Source organism: Vollenhovia emeryi, unplaced genomic scaffold, assembly GCF_000949405.1.
Source record: "Vollenhovia emeryi isolate VEMERY1.0 unplaced genomic scaffold, V.emery_V1.0 DF939141.1, whole genome shotgun sequence".
Lineage (NCBI taxonomy): Eukaryota > Metazoa > Arthropoda > Insecta > Hymenoptera > Formicidae > Vollenhovia > Vollenhovia emeryi.
Window position 1 is genome coordinate 291,325 of NW_011967225.1, and position 14,658 is coordinate 305,982.

Genomic DNA, 14,658 nt, shown 5'->3' on the forward strand with positions numbered 1-14,658 from the left:
CATCGCTCGAATTGGGCGTAGGCCGGCCTAAGACAACGATTTTTAATAATTAATTACTCGTTAACTATTACGAAAATTGCAAAATGGTACAGGACTTTTCCGTTCATCTCGATCCGTTCTACCTTCTCAAAAATTTTGTCGAATATGGAAAGACTCACCCTGTATAGAAACGTTTCTATATTAAATACGCGCGGTGTGTTGCAAAGCTAGTAAACAAAGGGAGCCCGTCCCTTCACTGATAAATTAAATTGAAATTTTGTTCTCAGCGTGGGGAAACCATTTTGCCAAGAAATTCTCCACTTTTTGTTTTACAAGGGAACGGTCGGAAGTGTCCCTTACCGATTTCGATGCGCTTCGGATATGTTGTAGAGCATAAAAAATATTAGACCTGTATTTTTTTAGCGGCTGTTGCCTTGTTGAATCAATGCACTCGAATAGAGCGAAGTGGTCAGTAGCGACACTATGATTCGAATGAAAATGTCTTCTCTAAAAATTTTTGAGAGTTCATCGTTTTCAGCGATAATTCACTAATTGATTTTTCGAGAGTGCGCTATAAACTAGATCGTAAAGATATAGTTCTCGCGTCGGTTAGACGGCAAGATTGAGGCTCGAGCCTCGTCAGAGACTCCGAACCATTCTCAAAGGCCGAATCGTCAATTGTGCGCGAGAGCGTCGATGGCTTTCGCTCTCGTCCGCCTAGGCGCGCGCGTGCTACGTGAATACGCGCGTGAACGCACCGCTGCATCGATCTAAACGCGCTAGTAATATTGCAGCCGTGGCACCCATAATTATTCCTCCCGATTCCTGTCTCTCCCGTTAACAAGCGTTGCTTTGAGCGCCCGCGTCTCAGGCTTCGCAGCATCTTGCCTTCGATCGGACTTTGTGTGTCGCGCCGATACGCCGCCGCCTATACGCGGCGTCTATTGTAGTTCTCGCGGCGCGACTTCATTTGCAAATACGGCGAGCGTGCTTTCATCTGCCTTGCGGATTTTTCGCGTCGATACACCGGCGCTCCGGAGCGCGATGGAATATTAATTCGTTCCGATCGAGCGCGGACGACACGTTTATGCCTCGCAGCCACTCGAATTCTTTTTCATTTTGCCCGTGTTTTTCATTGAACTGTTGAATCCCGCGTCAGCTGGACAGTAAATAAATTCGCAATTCCGCTGTGCTACGTTAAAAAACGCGAAAAAAAGGAGAAATATTAATTGGTAGGTAACCATTTATCACCGCGGTTATAAATAAGCGTGTGTGCGTAATTCAATTTTGACACTCGCGCGGTGCACACCGCGCGCAAGTAATCCAAATTTTGATTATAAAATTCACGCGGCGCGGAGACTCGCTTCGGCCCAAAACGAAACGGGGCGTCCTCGGGGCGTAACTGTATCGATTAGGGCTGGTAATTTTCTTCGAAGGCTTCGACATTCGGAGCTTCGAAGTTGACTTCGAACTTATGAAATCTTCGAATTTTCGAAGCTTCGAAGTCAACTTTGAAGTTCGAATTTCGAAGCTTTGAGGTCAACTTCGTATTTCGAAGCTTCGAAGACTTCGAAATCTTCTTTCGCTAACTTCGAAGCTTCGAAGTTAACTTCGAATTTCGAAGCTTCGAAGATTCGAAGTCTTCGAAAGTTCGAAGTCAACTTCGAAGCTTCGATCGAATGTTCGAATGTTGTCAAAAGTAACAGCCCTAATATCGATGAAGATCCGTCGGCCCGCGGCATCGCCGATTGTCGGCGCAATTTCACGCGCCGCAGTTTCGGCCGCACGCAAAATTCATATCTGTGCAGAAACTTTCGCAGTAACGCGCGCGCGCTCGCAATTTGCCCTCCTTTTTTCCGTCCCTTTTTGCTAGCCGCGAACAATAGGTCATTCGGGATGAACCGCGCTGGCAATTGTTACACAAGTTTACGCGACTCGAGCTGCGGTGCATCGCCTGCAAACACTCGCGCGGTTCGTAAACCTTTATTTGTCGCCCGGATGCTGGTGTGCGCGCCACCGGGGAAGCACCGCCGGATGTTGGACAAGTCCGAAAAGTCCGCGTATCCGACCGCCGGATGCTGTCGCCGTCGTTGGCAGCGTGCGTGCCGAGGTAACTAATTGCCCCCCCTCCCCCCCCCTCCCCCTTCGTATTGATTTTACGGCCGGTTCCGGGGTATCTTGCGGGAAAACGAAAAATATAATCCGCGCGCGAATGTGTAACGACGGCGAAAAGAGAGCCGGCCGAGCGGCTTTTTACCCTCGTTAATCTACGTCGGGCGTGGCGAGACGGCTGCATCGATCACGAACTCCACTTAACGTGCATTTTGATAAGTCATTGCCGACGTTCATTTCTGGCGGGACACTTTCGCAAAGAGCATATTCCTGTTGCGCGTGAAGCATCTCTGCGAGGCCATAAATTTCCACGAGTTCGATGCGGCTCGAATTAACAAAGATTTTAATGAAGGCCACGACGATAGCGCGCCGAGTCGCATTTATCAAATCAATTTGATATCACGCGTCCGAGATGTTGAAATGTACGCTGTTGAGACTCGAAACCGACGTATGCGTGTAGTTCGCTTGGAACTGACCGGTGGTTTAAATGTTGTTACTCGTTACGCTTCACGCTTGATTCACAAATCTATTCAATTTTCTCACCTGTAACTAATGCCACGACGAGAAAATGAATAGTTGCATGAACGTCGTACGAAGTAATTAACGGTATATTTTACAATACGAAAATGAATGCTACATTACAATACGACGCATACACTTCATCGAGATACAAAACGTAGACCTGTTCAAGATTCTGTGCAAAGAATTACAACTACGGTGTTGCCTCCGTACGCGAAGGACCACATGCGCCCGATGATTTCCGCAAATTAGCGTTTACCGCAACAATTTCTCCGCGATTGTTTTTCAGTTCGCAACCAAATAGAACTATTGCCGCACTTGCCGCGCGGAGACGAGTTAATCTGAAAAATATTTCGACAGATAACATCGGCGGTATTCGCGGATGATCTCGTTGAAGCCCAGTGCCAAAAACGATCGTTCGCCAAATTATCGGCTCTGGCATTTGTGGCTTGATTGCGGAGTTGCCTCTAAAGTGCTGCTGCGGACGATTTGGAAGAGAGACAGAGAGAGGAGGGGGGGGGGAAAGAGGAAAAGAGAGAGCGCGCGGAAATGAGAGAGATCGGCTGGTAGATACAGACTGACGAACAGAGAACGAAGAGAGACAGAGAGAGGAGGGTAGGTACCGATAAATATGGTCGGCGAGCGTGAACTTCTATCCTTCTATACATGACGCCCTCGTAGTTCGCATCCTGCACGAATATCTCTTCGGTAATCAAGCTCCTGGCTGCAATTCGGACTAATTAATGGAGACTGATTGCACGGTCTTTTATTGAGATTGACCTTAATGTCGGCCTCATATTGTCGCGAGGACTTGCTTTCGCCGCTAACGGATGCTCCGTGTTGATAAGATTGAAATTAATTTTTGCAAAAGGAAAACCTTTTTATTTGCCGAGGTCGTTAAAAATCGGCGATAATTATTTTCAACATCCTTTCCGCTGGCACTTGCGCTAACGTTTCGCGATCGGGACTCGAGCAAAATAAGTATCTCGACTTTTAATACACACATACTGGGACACCCTGTATAAGAAGTGAAGAGCTTAAAACGAAATTTATGTATCAATACTTTTTTCATGAGGCAAGTACCCGGAGCAATGTGTAAAAAGTAAATGAAGCTGCAGCGATTTAATCTGCGGGCTACAGTAATTTCGATCTGGGTCAGATCTCGTGTTAAGATTAAACGAAATAAAGAGATCTGCTTTAAGAAATTCCTTTATCCGTATCTATTCCCGGTATGTATATCCGTTCCTATGTTTATATTACGAAACAAAATGAACGAGCTGCACGATCTGGCGTAACAGGCACACAAGTTGCTCTATCTACACTTTTTCGTTGCTACAATTTCATGAGATCCACGTTAAAATCGCGGTGTTTTCTTTCACGCGATCTAGTCTTCAAAGGCGAACGAATTCCTCCTTCGAAAAAAATATCCTGCGATATCTCTTATCAAATTAAATACGTTTCTATAATTGCGACTTATACTCATATTTCTGTAATACTTTCGAGACCAACGCAGTACTTTGATTAAAATTGTATCGAAGCTGAAGAGCAGATGTAGCCAATATTACTGTTCGCTGGTGTCGCCAGTTGAAGGCGTCGTAAGATATACATTTCGACGCTGGTACATCTTAATCGTACGTATTCTAATGGCGACGTAGAATTTAATAACGAGTTGGTGATGGAGAAATCAAATTGGGTAGACTAAATTCCGCGTAAATGGCCGAAATTGTTGGCGAGTTGCGCAGCGCGCTCCGCTGACAAATCGATGAAACTTTCCTCCTACCGGCGTACATCATCAAACCGCGGACTTTCTCTTCGGAAATATCCAGATACCCTTCAACAACATGCAGTTGCATAGTTGTCCGTGCAAAGTTTACGGCGGATCTCGGGAGTCGATGTTCGGGCCCAGAATTAACACGCCGCTATAAAGTTTCCGCGTCGGAATCCGATTACGGCCGATTACGGGTAAAGTCCCCGCAAATGGATTTGCCGCGAAAGTTTCCAAAAACGTTAATCGATCGATTGGTCGCACGGTCAATGATGTCGGGCTTTTCGCGGGCTGACCCATTTACGCCTTCCGGAATAAGGACCGGGGATCGTCCGATCTGTGGCGCGAACGTTATTCATAACCGAACGGGTTTTTGCAGAAATGCGTGATACATTCGTTCATTTGGACATTACGAATAATGCGGCCTAATAAAAGTGATTAACAGAAGTGGCATGCGATATATTAGACATATTCGAAATGTTTGATTAACTGCATATATGTAATTAATTAACTGAATATAACGAGAATGAAAATCTGCGTAGCTGTAGCGTTGAAAACGATATATTCCGGATTCAAGTTAAATGAATTTAACAGTTCCCCATTTCATGAAAAGCGTTAAATATTAAAATATTTAAATGTTTGATGTACGCAGTACATACGCATAAGTAAAACAAACATCTGTTAAATTAGACATAAGCGTATCTTGTAACTCTACAAAAGGATGAGCCAAATTAAGTTTCACATACAAAGATATGCTTGACCGATTCTTCTTTCTGTTAGATCGTAATCTTATCCGAGCATATCTACGTAGAATCTGCCAGTCAGACCTATCGATATGCTTCAAAGTCTCAGATCCATGTAGATATAAATGCTTCCCATAAATGCGCACATTTTTCCTTCTTTCGAGGGAAAGAAGATTTCTCATCGATTGTAATGTCTCTATAGATAGATCTGCATCAAGATCGACAAAATAACACTTTATTGACATTTTCCCCTCTTTTAACGCTCAACAATGTCCCGTTTGGACGAGCAATATAAAACAAGTAAGAAAAACATTATGCTAAGCTATATAGCTTCGCTATCAGATCAACGCGCTGGGACATGGTTACCGCGGAAGTTCGATGCGCTTCCTAACAGTCCATGGTTGCATAGTCGAACAGTCGAAGAGAAGTTTACGCTACGTTTGAGGCTAAATTGGATCACGAATTCTCGAAGTTTCCACCGGAAAATCCTGTGAGGATTTCCTATGAACCGACGGTGCAAACTGAACAAACTTGCGAACAAAAACGAGGTTTAGATTCTGTACTGCTGTTTAATTATTAAAAAAAAATCAAGCATTTCAAAGAGCAAATATTAAAACTAACATATCCGGCGCGTTAAAGTTTCATTCCATTATTTATTATTTCATTCCATTTGCGATGCTATTTGGAAGCGTGAAAATAGCTCAACAAATTACCCTCACAAATTACACGCCATTTTGCCTTCTGATATAAATTATTTCCGGCAGCACGCAAGAGTGGTTCACTATACTTGATATACATACGATACTTTTATATATACCGATTCTTACCACAAATGTACAATCTCTTTAACCGAGTCAACAAGTCAATTTGTTAGCATAATGAAATTCTCACCTCCGTGTCGCAGAGTTCTTTTTAACAAGCGATCATTTTTCCTTTCTGCACATAGTAGGCATTATATGATGCATAACTGCAGCGCTATCAAAGCGGAACGGTGCGCCGAGAATGCGGAAGCTCATAGTTAATCCACTATTCATCCCGTAGCCCTCACTAACCCCCTCCCCCTGCAGAAGAATGTCCGAAATTGTTCGCGTGTCAAAAGACGAAACTTTGTAGTGTTGGAGCCGGCACGGCACGCTGCTCCGTGAATTTATGCAATGCGTGCGTAAACATTTCTTCTATCTCTTTCGCTAAAGAATTGCAGAGGTGCAAAAGATTGCAGGCGCGGCATATTACGAATTTTTGCGCTTTTGCACCGAATGCGTTGTGCGTTTTGAAGTTGTTCTTTTGCCGAAAAGGCCAGGCCGCTTCTCCCGGCTGGCCCTTTTCAACGTGCTGATTTACGACGCCATTTCACACGCGAAAACTGTCTTTTGTCATGGTGTGAGGAAAAGTACCTCTGTTATGAAAATCACTGCGCCTTATATATTCATTCTCTTTGTGTTTCGTGATTTACTTTTCTTTTGCGCGGTTTTCAATTTTCTATTAATAATTTTCGGAGGAAAAAAATGCAATAAAAATGCCTACATTTGATGACGAATTTCAGAAGACATAATTGACGATAATGATGTTAAAAGTTGGAAATTCTTGCCCTTACCTGATTGCCATGCTCTTTGCTTTCAGATGATGCCATCTCTGGTTCATTTCATCCAATCGACGTTGCAGCATAACAGCGTCATCTTGACTCGCCAGGGAACTCAATAATTTTCGCCCGGTGCCGTTCAAAGATGCGTAAACGTCTCGGTGCGTTTCAATTTCCGACTGAAGATCCTGCAACAAGCAGGAGGATGCCTCCTTAGATCCTTAAGAACGAGATTACAGGACTCCACGGGTAGGCGCGTTATTCCAACAAAATGTATATATATTTATAATTGTACTATCTTACCTAATTGTAATTACCCAAAAAAATACAAAGCAATCAGTACAAATACCATAGTTCTTTTCATTAATTTGAAACTATTGTATTTATAATGTAAAATTAATAAAGAAACTTTTTAGTAGCTGAAAGATTTTGCATTATTTATTTCGTTCGTTATTACTTGCAGACAAAAATAATTCTTTATTTCTAATCTGCGTCAAGAAGGACGTAAAATATTAAATTAATTGATACGAATTAATACGTTTGAATATATAATCCAGCATTTTAGCACGTAATTTCTCACAAAATATAGTTTAGTAATAATTTGCGCATATTTCTGGAGAGATATAAATTAAAAGAAAATACAAAACTTTCGATTTTAGGGAATCCGATCCTTTTTATGGAAATGGTGAGCGTTCGCGCGGCAGAGAGAGAATTCGTGGTGTTTCGTCATCGCGATGACGTGAATTGCAGTCTGCGCGTGGATAGAAATGATTTATATACGAGTTTCCATGTACAACGGTGGTATACGAGTACGTCGGCGCCGACATGCAATGCATGCGCCAATGAAAATAAATCGGCGCCGATGCGAGTGAATTAAGAAATATTCGCTGGCGTCACGGCAAGAACAATAGGATTTGTTTTGTTCCTTTTAAAGCAGCTATGCATGGTTTCCAGTTACGTGCAAATCTGGTCTTACTTTATTCCACGCTCCTTATCAATATGAAATTAGGCGAAAAGTTTCATTATAAGCCGAATTTTCGGAGAATCACGGATTTCTCTTCCGAATGTTAAAAATATTTATAAAATGTCAATTAATTTAAAACTGCACAATTGGAAATTTTGCCATTCATAATTCGTTATTTCTAAATCAATATAAGCCAGCACAAATTAATCACAAATTGAAAGTCAATCAATTTGTGTTAAATAAAGTTATTATAAAGTAATCACGTTATGTTTAATTGATGATATTAATAGCTTATTTTAATATGGTATATGGATGTCATTCCGTTTGGATTCGTACGAATATTATATATCAATTACCTCTCTATTACAAAGGTATATTTTATATTTTGATTTAGATAATTTAAAGAAAAATAGTGATTTCTGGATAAAGCAGTTTCGTCACAGAGACTATGCACGTTATATTAATACGGTAAAAATAAAAATGTTATCAAACGTACGGTGCTGTCACTCCGGCTTAATCCGGCGTCAGAAAATATTTGAAAATAAAAAGAAAGAGAACGTTCCCCAGAGAAATAACATGCAATAGCAAACGACACTACAAAGACCGTGAAATATCTCTCGTTTCCGTTTGTCGTGGCGTTGTCTTAATCTGAAACCGTCTGCCTGTCAACGACGGTCGCACTCCCTTTTCAAATCCCCCAGCCGCCCCGTCCCCAACCCTCTTCAATTTTTGACATGCACGAATTGAAGGCTGCAATCTCGAGAACGATTCTGGCCCAGGACTCGATTCCCATCTGGGTCGATGATCGACGGGTCAGAGCGAGATATTTTTCAGCTGCAGTTTCCGCGCGAATTGACGCCGGTGACACCCGGTGTGCATCGTGGAGACACGCGTAATGAAAAAAAGGAGAGGAGAGCGTGGCGCTCGCTTTTCTCTCGGAAAAAAAAGGAGTAAATATATCGACGGGGGATGCCGCTTGCGCCGGAGAACCCGCTCCGGAAAATTGGGCACATCGATCAAACTGGCTCTTACTCAGGGACAGACGGACCCGTACGTCCGTCGAGCGCTCCAATTGGTAACGTTTAATTGGCGCTCTTGGTGGCAGCTTGCGCGGAAGCTAATTTCGTTTAAAGCTCGATGGGCGCGTGGAGTTGCCTTGCACTTCCCTCTTCGAAATCTACAGATTATAAATTACTACGTCGAGCTTAGGCGAACAGTGGCGGTCGGTAATAAATATTACGATGCCGGATAATATTTTTCATGTAGTCCAGTCGCATTGTTCACTGCACTGTTTAACAACGTAAGAATGAAGTCACGCAAAAGACATATAGATATATAGAAAATATAAGCTGGCTAGCTCACAGTAATCTCAATATTTGTATGCCGCGTGTGTCTGGAATTATTCATTACGACAATAATTAATTTTATTCCTACACCCTCGTCAGAAAAAAGAAAGATCGTAATGCAAATTGAAGTTTATAACACGTGTTTCTTTCGTTACTGTAAACACAAATTTTACTGTAACTACAATTACGTGAAATTTTTCTACTTTGACGTTCGTTCAATTCCAAGTTTATTACACGTCACCTAACAGGGACAAGATGAAAACTTTAATGATCGAAAATAAAAGAAATTGACTCGATAAATTTTCGCGATGCAATTTTATTGGGGAAAAAATTCGTTGGAATAACGAGTATCTTCTCACGGGCTGATAAGATTTGTTTCGCCGCACTTGACAGCTAACAATTTCGCAAAGTTGTATCGATGTCGTTGCGATCTCTCAAGAACGTATCCCCGATGTCGATTAGATTTTTCGCGCTAATGGAGCTCTCCCAGGGACGCCATCGTGGCGGGCTAAGTATTAAAATGTTCAGGGATGCACCAGGGAGATGGCTCGGAAAAAAGTGCAAAGTACAAAACGTTTTTGCATTATCCGACGCTGCTCCGAAGTTCTTATCGCGGTTCACTGTGCAATTACGCAAATGCGCCTTACCGGCGACGTCGATGTGCACGGTAGCCGGAACACACAGCATATACAAGGTGTGCTAAAAGGCTTGGATTTTTAAAGTTTCCTGACAAACTTGCCATTGAATTTTTTTCTTATTAAAATTCAGTCGCAGAATTGCATCGTCGCATAAAGATCGGGAGAATTGCATAAAATTTTAACAAAGGAGCAATCGATTTCTTTTAAATTCGCTGGGGAATCTGCGACTGACGAAGAAACGGGTCTCTGTTGTGCGCAAAATGGATGGGAAACACCATCTGCCTTTTCAACTTTTAAGAACGCGTGGATAAGTAATTAAAATAAGCAATAACATCAAATGCGCGAGTACAAAATTGATAAGAAATAAGTGGCTTTCTTAAAACGCGAATACGTGAGGTACGGAAAGAAATTATTCGTAAATATTGAAATATCAGGTAAAGTGGCGACTTTACAATTAAAGAAAAAAAATGTCTCTTTAATTCGGACATTTAAACAGTAAAAAATGAATTTAAACAATTGAAAATTATAATCGTGAAGTATTCTGCACAACTGCATTATCGAAAGGACAACGTCACTTCCGTTGAACTGATTTCCACGAGCGATTCTAGGCACCGATTCGCTCACGCGTCGCGCATTTTGTCACTTGGCGATTTACAATGCGATATATACGTCCGATAATGAAATCAACCAGCGACGTCACTAACGACACGCAACCGACGTGACGATAGCACGATTTCGCTTTTCGCTTTATCGACAATTTAATTAATTCGCTCGTCCCCGCTCGACCTTTACACGTCATTCATTTAATGTCGATCGGCAATTATTTTAATTTCACGATAGATTGATAACCGCTTTAGAAAAAACAACAGACGTGACATCCGCTTTTCTACCTAATACGAGAAATGCTAATTACTCCGCGATAGCATAATCTTTCTAACGAGCGGCATAATATATAGCTTATCTTTTAATTAGCAAATGAAATATTGCTATTATTAACTCGACGTTGAGTAAAATTCAACGAAAAAAAAACAGGCGCTTTATTTAATAAATTCGAGCAACATTCTCGGGATGTGTCGCTATTTCCATTAAATAGAAGTTACGAAAACTCACCATCGTTATTTTCCCGTTAAATACCATTCGCGAAGGTCTAACTCGAATCTAATAAGTGCCTAAATTTATGCTTAATATTCCTACCCACGTAAATGCGGCGATTAAATCAATTCCAGGAGCTGTCGTAGAATATCTGAATTTAATTGGAACCGCGAAACTAAACCGTTAATCTTAATCCAATTCTCCACAAGGATGGATGTAATATGGCGTCTACGTTCTATTAAAGACGAACAACGATTTATCGTTGCAATTAATACGAATAGGAAGGAACGAGTGAAACATATAACAAACAATTTCGTATCGATGATTCGATATCCGTGATTAAATATCTTCCATGTCAAAACAGGGAAATAAGCCCTGATCGTTTTCAATGGTATGAAATTTTATTATTAATCCCGCTTACGTATCGTAACGTTGCGAAATTATAATCTCCAGCTTTCTACGTAAAAAGGTCAAATTCAAATGGGAACCCGCAAACATTTCATGAAAAGTCATATTATTGTTTCCGCGCGCGAGTGCCCGATATTATATTCATCAACCCATTACACCAAACTGAGATATTACTCACTGATTAACATATTGCAATTAATGTATTTCAATCGGCCATTGGTGTATCATATTATTATACGTAACATCTGATACACGTATCTGGTATCGCGCATAAAATGATATTAATACTAATTTGCAATTATTCCAGCGTACCGCGATAAAACCGTGACTTGAATGTAACATTTACAAGCGATTCTTATATGTGACATTTGCCCCAATAGCTTTGTACACTCATAAGCGAGGATTACAATATGTAACACCATAATGCCGGCAAAATCAATTTGTAAAGCACAATGCAGTTTTTCTGTTGTCGCGTTGATGGAATTGCCCGTCCCGTAATTAGCGGAAAATGACCAATTCGAACTCGCGTTTGAGCGCGCGATATCGATTGCGAGCGGCGAGGTAGGTTCCCTAGTTTCCTTTCCCACTGGAAAAATCAACAGAGCGCAGATTATGAGCGCGGACGATCCTGAGAATAATATTGTTTCGAAACTTCTCATCTGTCAATGTGGTTGTACTGAATTATAGCATTATATAATTTTTCTCTTGAAGCAAAACAAATGAGTTTTCTCGCGCTTGACATAGCAGATCCGTAAAATATATAAAAGATCCTTTCTCATCAACAGACAGTGAATTTGTATCGATTGAAACGCTTCCGTCGTAAACGCATCTCCAGAAATAAATTCAGACTATTGATTAAAATATTTAATTAACGATCCAAATTTCCCTCAACTCGTTCCATTGATCGAGCGGCTGGGGTAGTGGCTGGGTCTGAGAGTTCGTCAGCGAACTCCGAGCCAACTCGCGATTCTTATCTGCTCGAGCAGTTATCGGATCGTATCGACCGTGAATAGGGAAAGCTCCCGGTCACGAGTGTGAGTGCGAGGACGCCCCGGCGAAGGGTACATACCGCCCAGGAATCGGCAGGACGAGCATAATTCAAGAGGTTTCGGCTGCCGCACCGCTCAGAATTCCGTGTGACGTATTTAATGGGGAATCGGCGACGGCGGCGGCGGCGGGGGCCTTAATCAATGTCTGCGTACTTATGCAGAAGGTGCCGGTGACGCGTGCGCACCGCCAACGGGGACTTCTAATGAGGAATTGCCAATTAGTCTCAAAACGCTGAGATTTCGCGAGCGGCGCTTTACGAATGGCCGTGTCGTTCGTTTAGCAGAGAAAAGAGCGACGATTTATTCGTATTAAGCGTACAAAAGTCCGGTAATGAGGCCCGGTCTTTTATCCTTTCCGTAGAATGGAGAAGGTAAAAGAGAATCGTATAGAATCTTCTATTTGCTCCCGGTATTTATCTCTGTAATGACCGGTTTCGGACCTCAACGAGTTAATTCAAATCGCAGTTTCACATCAACTATAAAAACTAGAGCGAGAGAGAGAGAATTTGTTCAATTAAAATTTGAATTATGATCGGTTTCATGATTGATTATAGAGTGTATAAGTTCTTTCGCATGCTTTTCTATGCACGATTTAAACTCGTGGTTTTTCTCTTTTTGTTACGTAATTATTGCGCTATTAATCTAAAGCAATTTTCTATATCCGTTGTCTACGTGTAAAAGAAAAGCTTCGTATTGACTGCACTTGTTCTAGCATCATTAATAAAATCTATAATGGTCAAAAGGTATATTTATCTGCACGCCCCATCTCTTTCGAGACAATTTTGCACAAAGAAAAAGTATGTTATCGCGAGATATACATTATTCAACGCAAAGATGTATATAGAAAAATAATGTGTGCCGATGTACTTTATTTCACCGTGATATTTTTCTGTACAAAATATTTCAAGCTAAATGCGGTGTAAGCGAAAATACTTTTCTAACCCGTTCTATTTCTACGTCCATATTCAGAGCCACGCCGGCGTCTGAATATTTTTATCTCGCTCTATCCCGTGCCGCCCAATATTGATTCGCCGAAGAACATCCCAACAATTGTGCAAATCTTTACCTGTTCGAAGAGATGCAGCTCCGCCAGCAGTGTGTAGGAGATGTAGATATATCGTGCGTCGTCGAGCGTTTTTCGGGCACGTACCCCCCGAGGGTGATAACCCTGTAGGGTGGCACGCCCCCCGGGCCAGGTGCCCCCCCTGGGCGCGCACCAACGGTAATCCACCGTAATTACGTGCCCCAAAGTCTCCTCATCACCCCACCGTCACTCTCGGGCAATTCGTCTCTCTGGAGAACGTTCGACAATTCTCATCTACCTATTCACTTTCGGCGCCCCGAGCAACGAACATCTCGATGCACTTCGTGTCAATCCACCACTATCTTCGCTCATGTCGGGTCGCACAGTTTGCCGCAACATTTTTGCTCCCGGCATTATTATTGAGCTATTTCAAAAGTTTCACTTAAATTTTCACAATGCAGCGTCAGTTGATTTCACTCATTATTCATCGCGATGACTCGCTAGAACTTTTGCGGGGTAATTTATCCTCTTCTTCATTTTCCTTAATCGCGCTAAACAATTTGTGACATTTTTGTCAGACATTAATTCCTTTGCGAGATTTATTTCACGCGTATGGAAGAGCGCGAATGCGCACAGACACCCTATCGCACGATTCTGGAAAGATTGTATTGTCCAAGTCGGAAAAGCTAATAGTTTTATGTTAGTGAACTATAAGATCTAAAATTATTATTATTTTTCATATGTTTCAGTCCTAAACATTTCTAAAGATCATAGAATGAATAATAAATCCGCATAGTGCTAATGTTATTTAATTAATTAACCGCCAATATTCTAAGATCGCCATTTAAATAATTGGAATTTAATTACTGTAGCGGAACTTGAGCACTTGAATCGTAATATGTGGTCAATCCCCCTCCCCTCTGCATACATATATATATATATATACATATGTATGTGTTACTTTACCCGCTTTATCATCAACGCTAGTTTCGAATCGGGTAAACTTTGACATCGCTGCGAGACATTTCCTTTGTGTTACAGCGTGGGCGTAAATTGAATCCAACGCGGTTACGCGGGGTAATGAATTTATGCAAAGCAGTTTAAATATCCGGCTAATACAATTCTATATAATTCATGGTCAGAATCGCATTAGAAGCTCTATGCGGTTCGAGCTAATTCATAACTTAATAACTCTACTATTAATTCATTACTATCCGCAGAAAGCGGGATACGCTATATTTTGCCAAAAACAGGATACGCTCGTATACAGTAACGAGAAAATTGTCGATACGAAGAGCGTGCGGCATTTGAAGGGAAGAAAATGTCTTAATACATTTGATACGGATTTCCCTTTGTGTCCTTATTTATCTCTCAATAGTATAATATATTCTATAGGTACTTTAATTTAATTAAAATTTTATCCCCGCTCTTCAGTGCATC

The 14,658-nt window shown here is 41.6% G+C and overlaps 1 protein-coding gene across 14 annotated transcripts in view; it reads right to left on the bottom strand.

Moving 5' to 3' along the window:
* The window catches only part of LOC105566931 (dystrophin, isoforms A/C/F/G/H-like), a 510,950-nt gene that overhangs the window by 118,199 nt on the left and 378,093 nt on the right, over positions 1-14,658 (bottom strand). For all 14 annotated transcript variants that reach the window (XM_012021369.1, XM_012021359.1, XM_012021357.1 and 11 more), the window contains one exon: positions 6,713-6,876. In XM_012021369.1, coding sequence (XP_011876759.1) covers positions 6,713-6,876 — 164 coding nt within the window. The remainder of the gene's footprint in view (positions 1-6,712; positions 6,877-14,658) is intronic.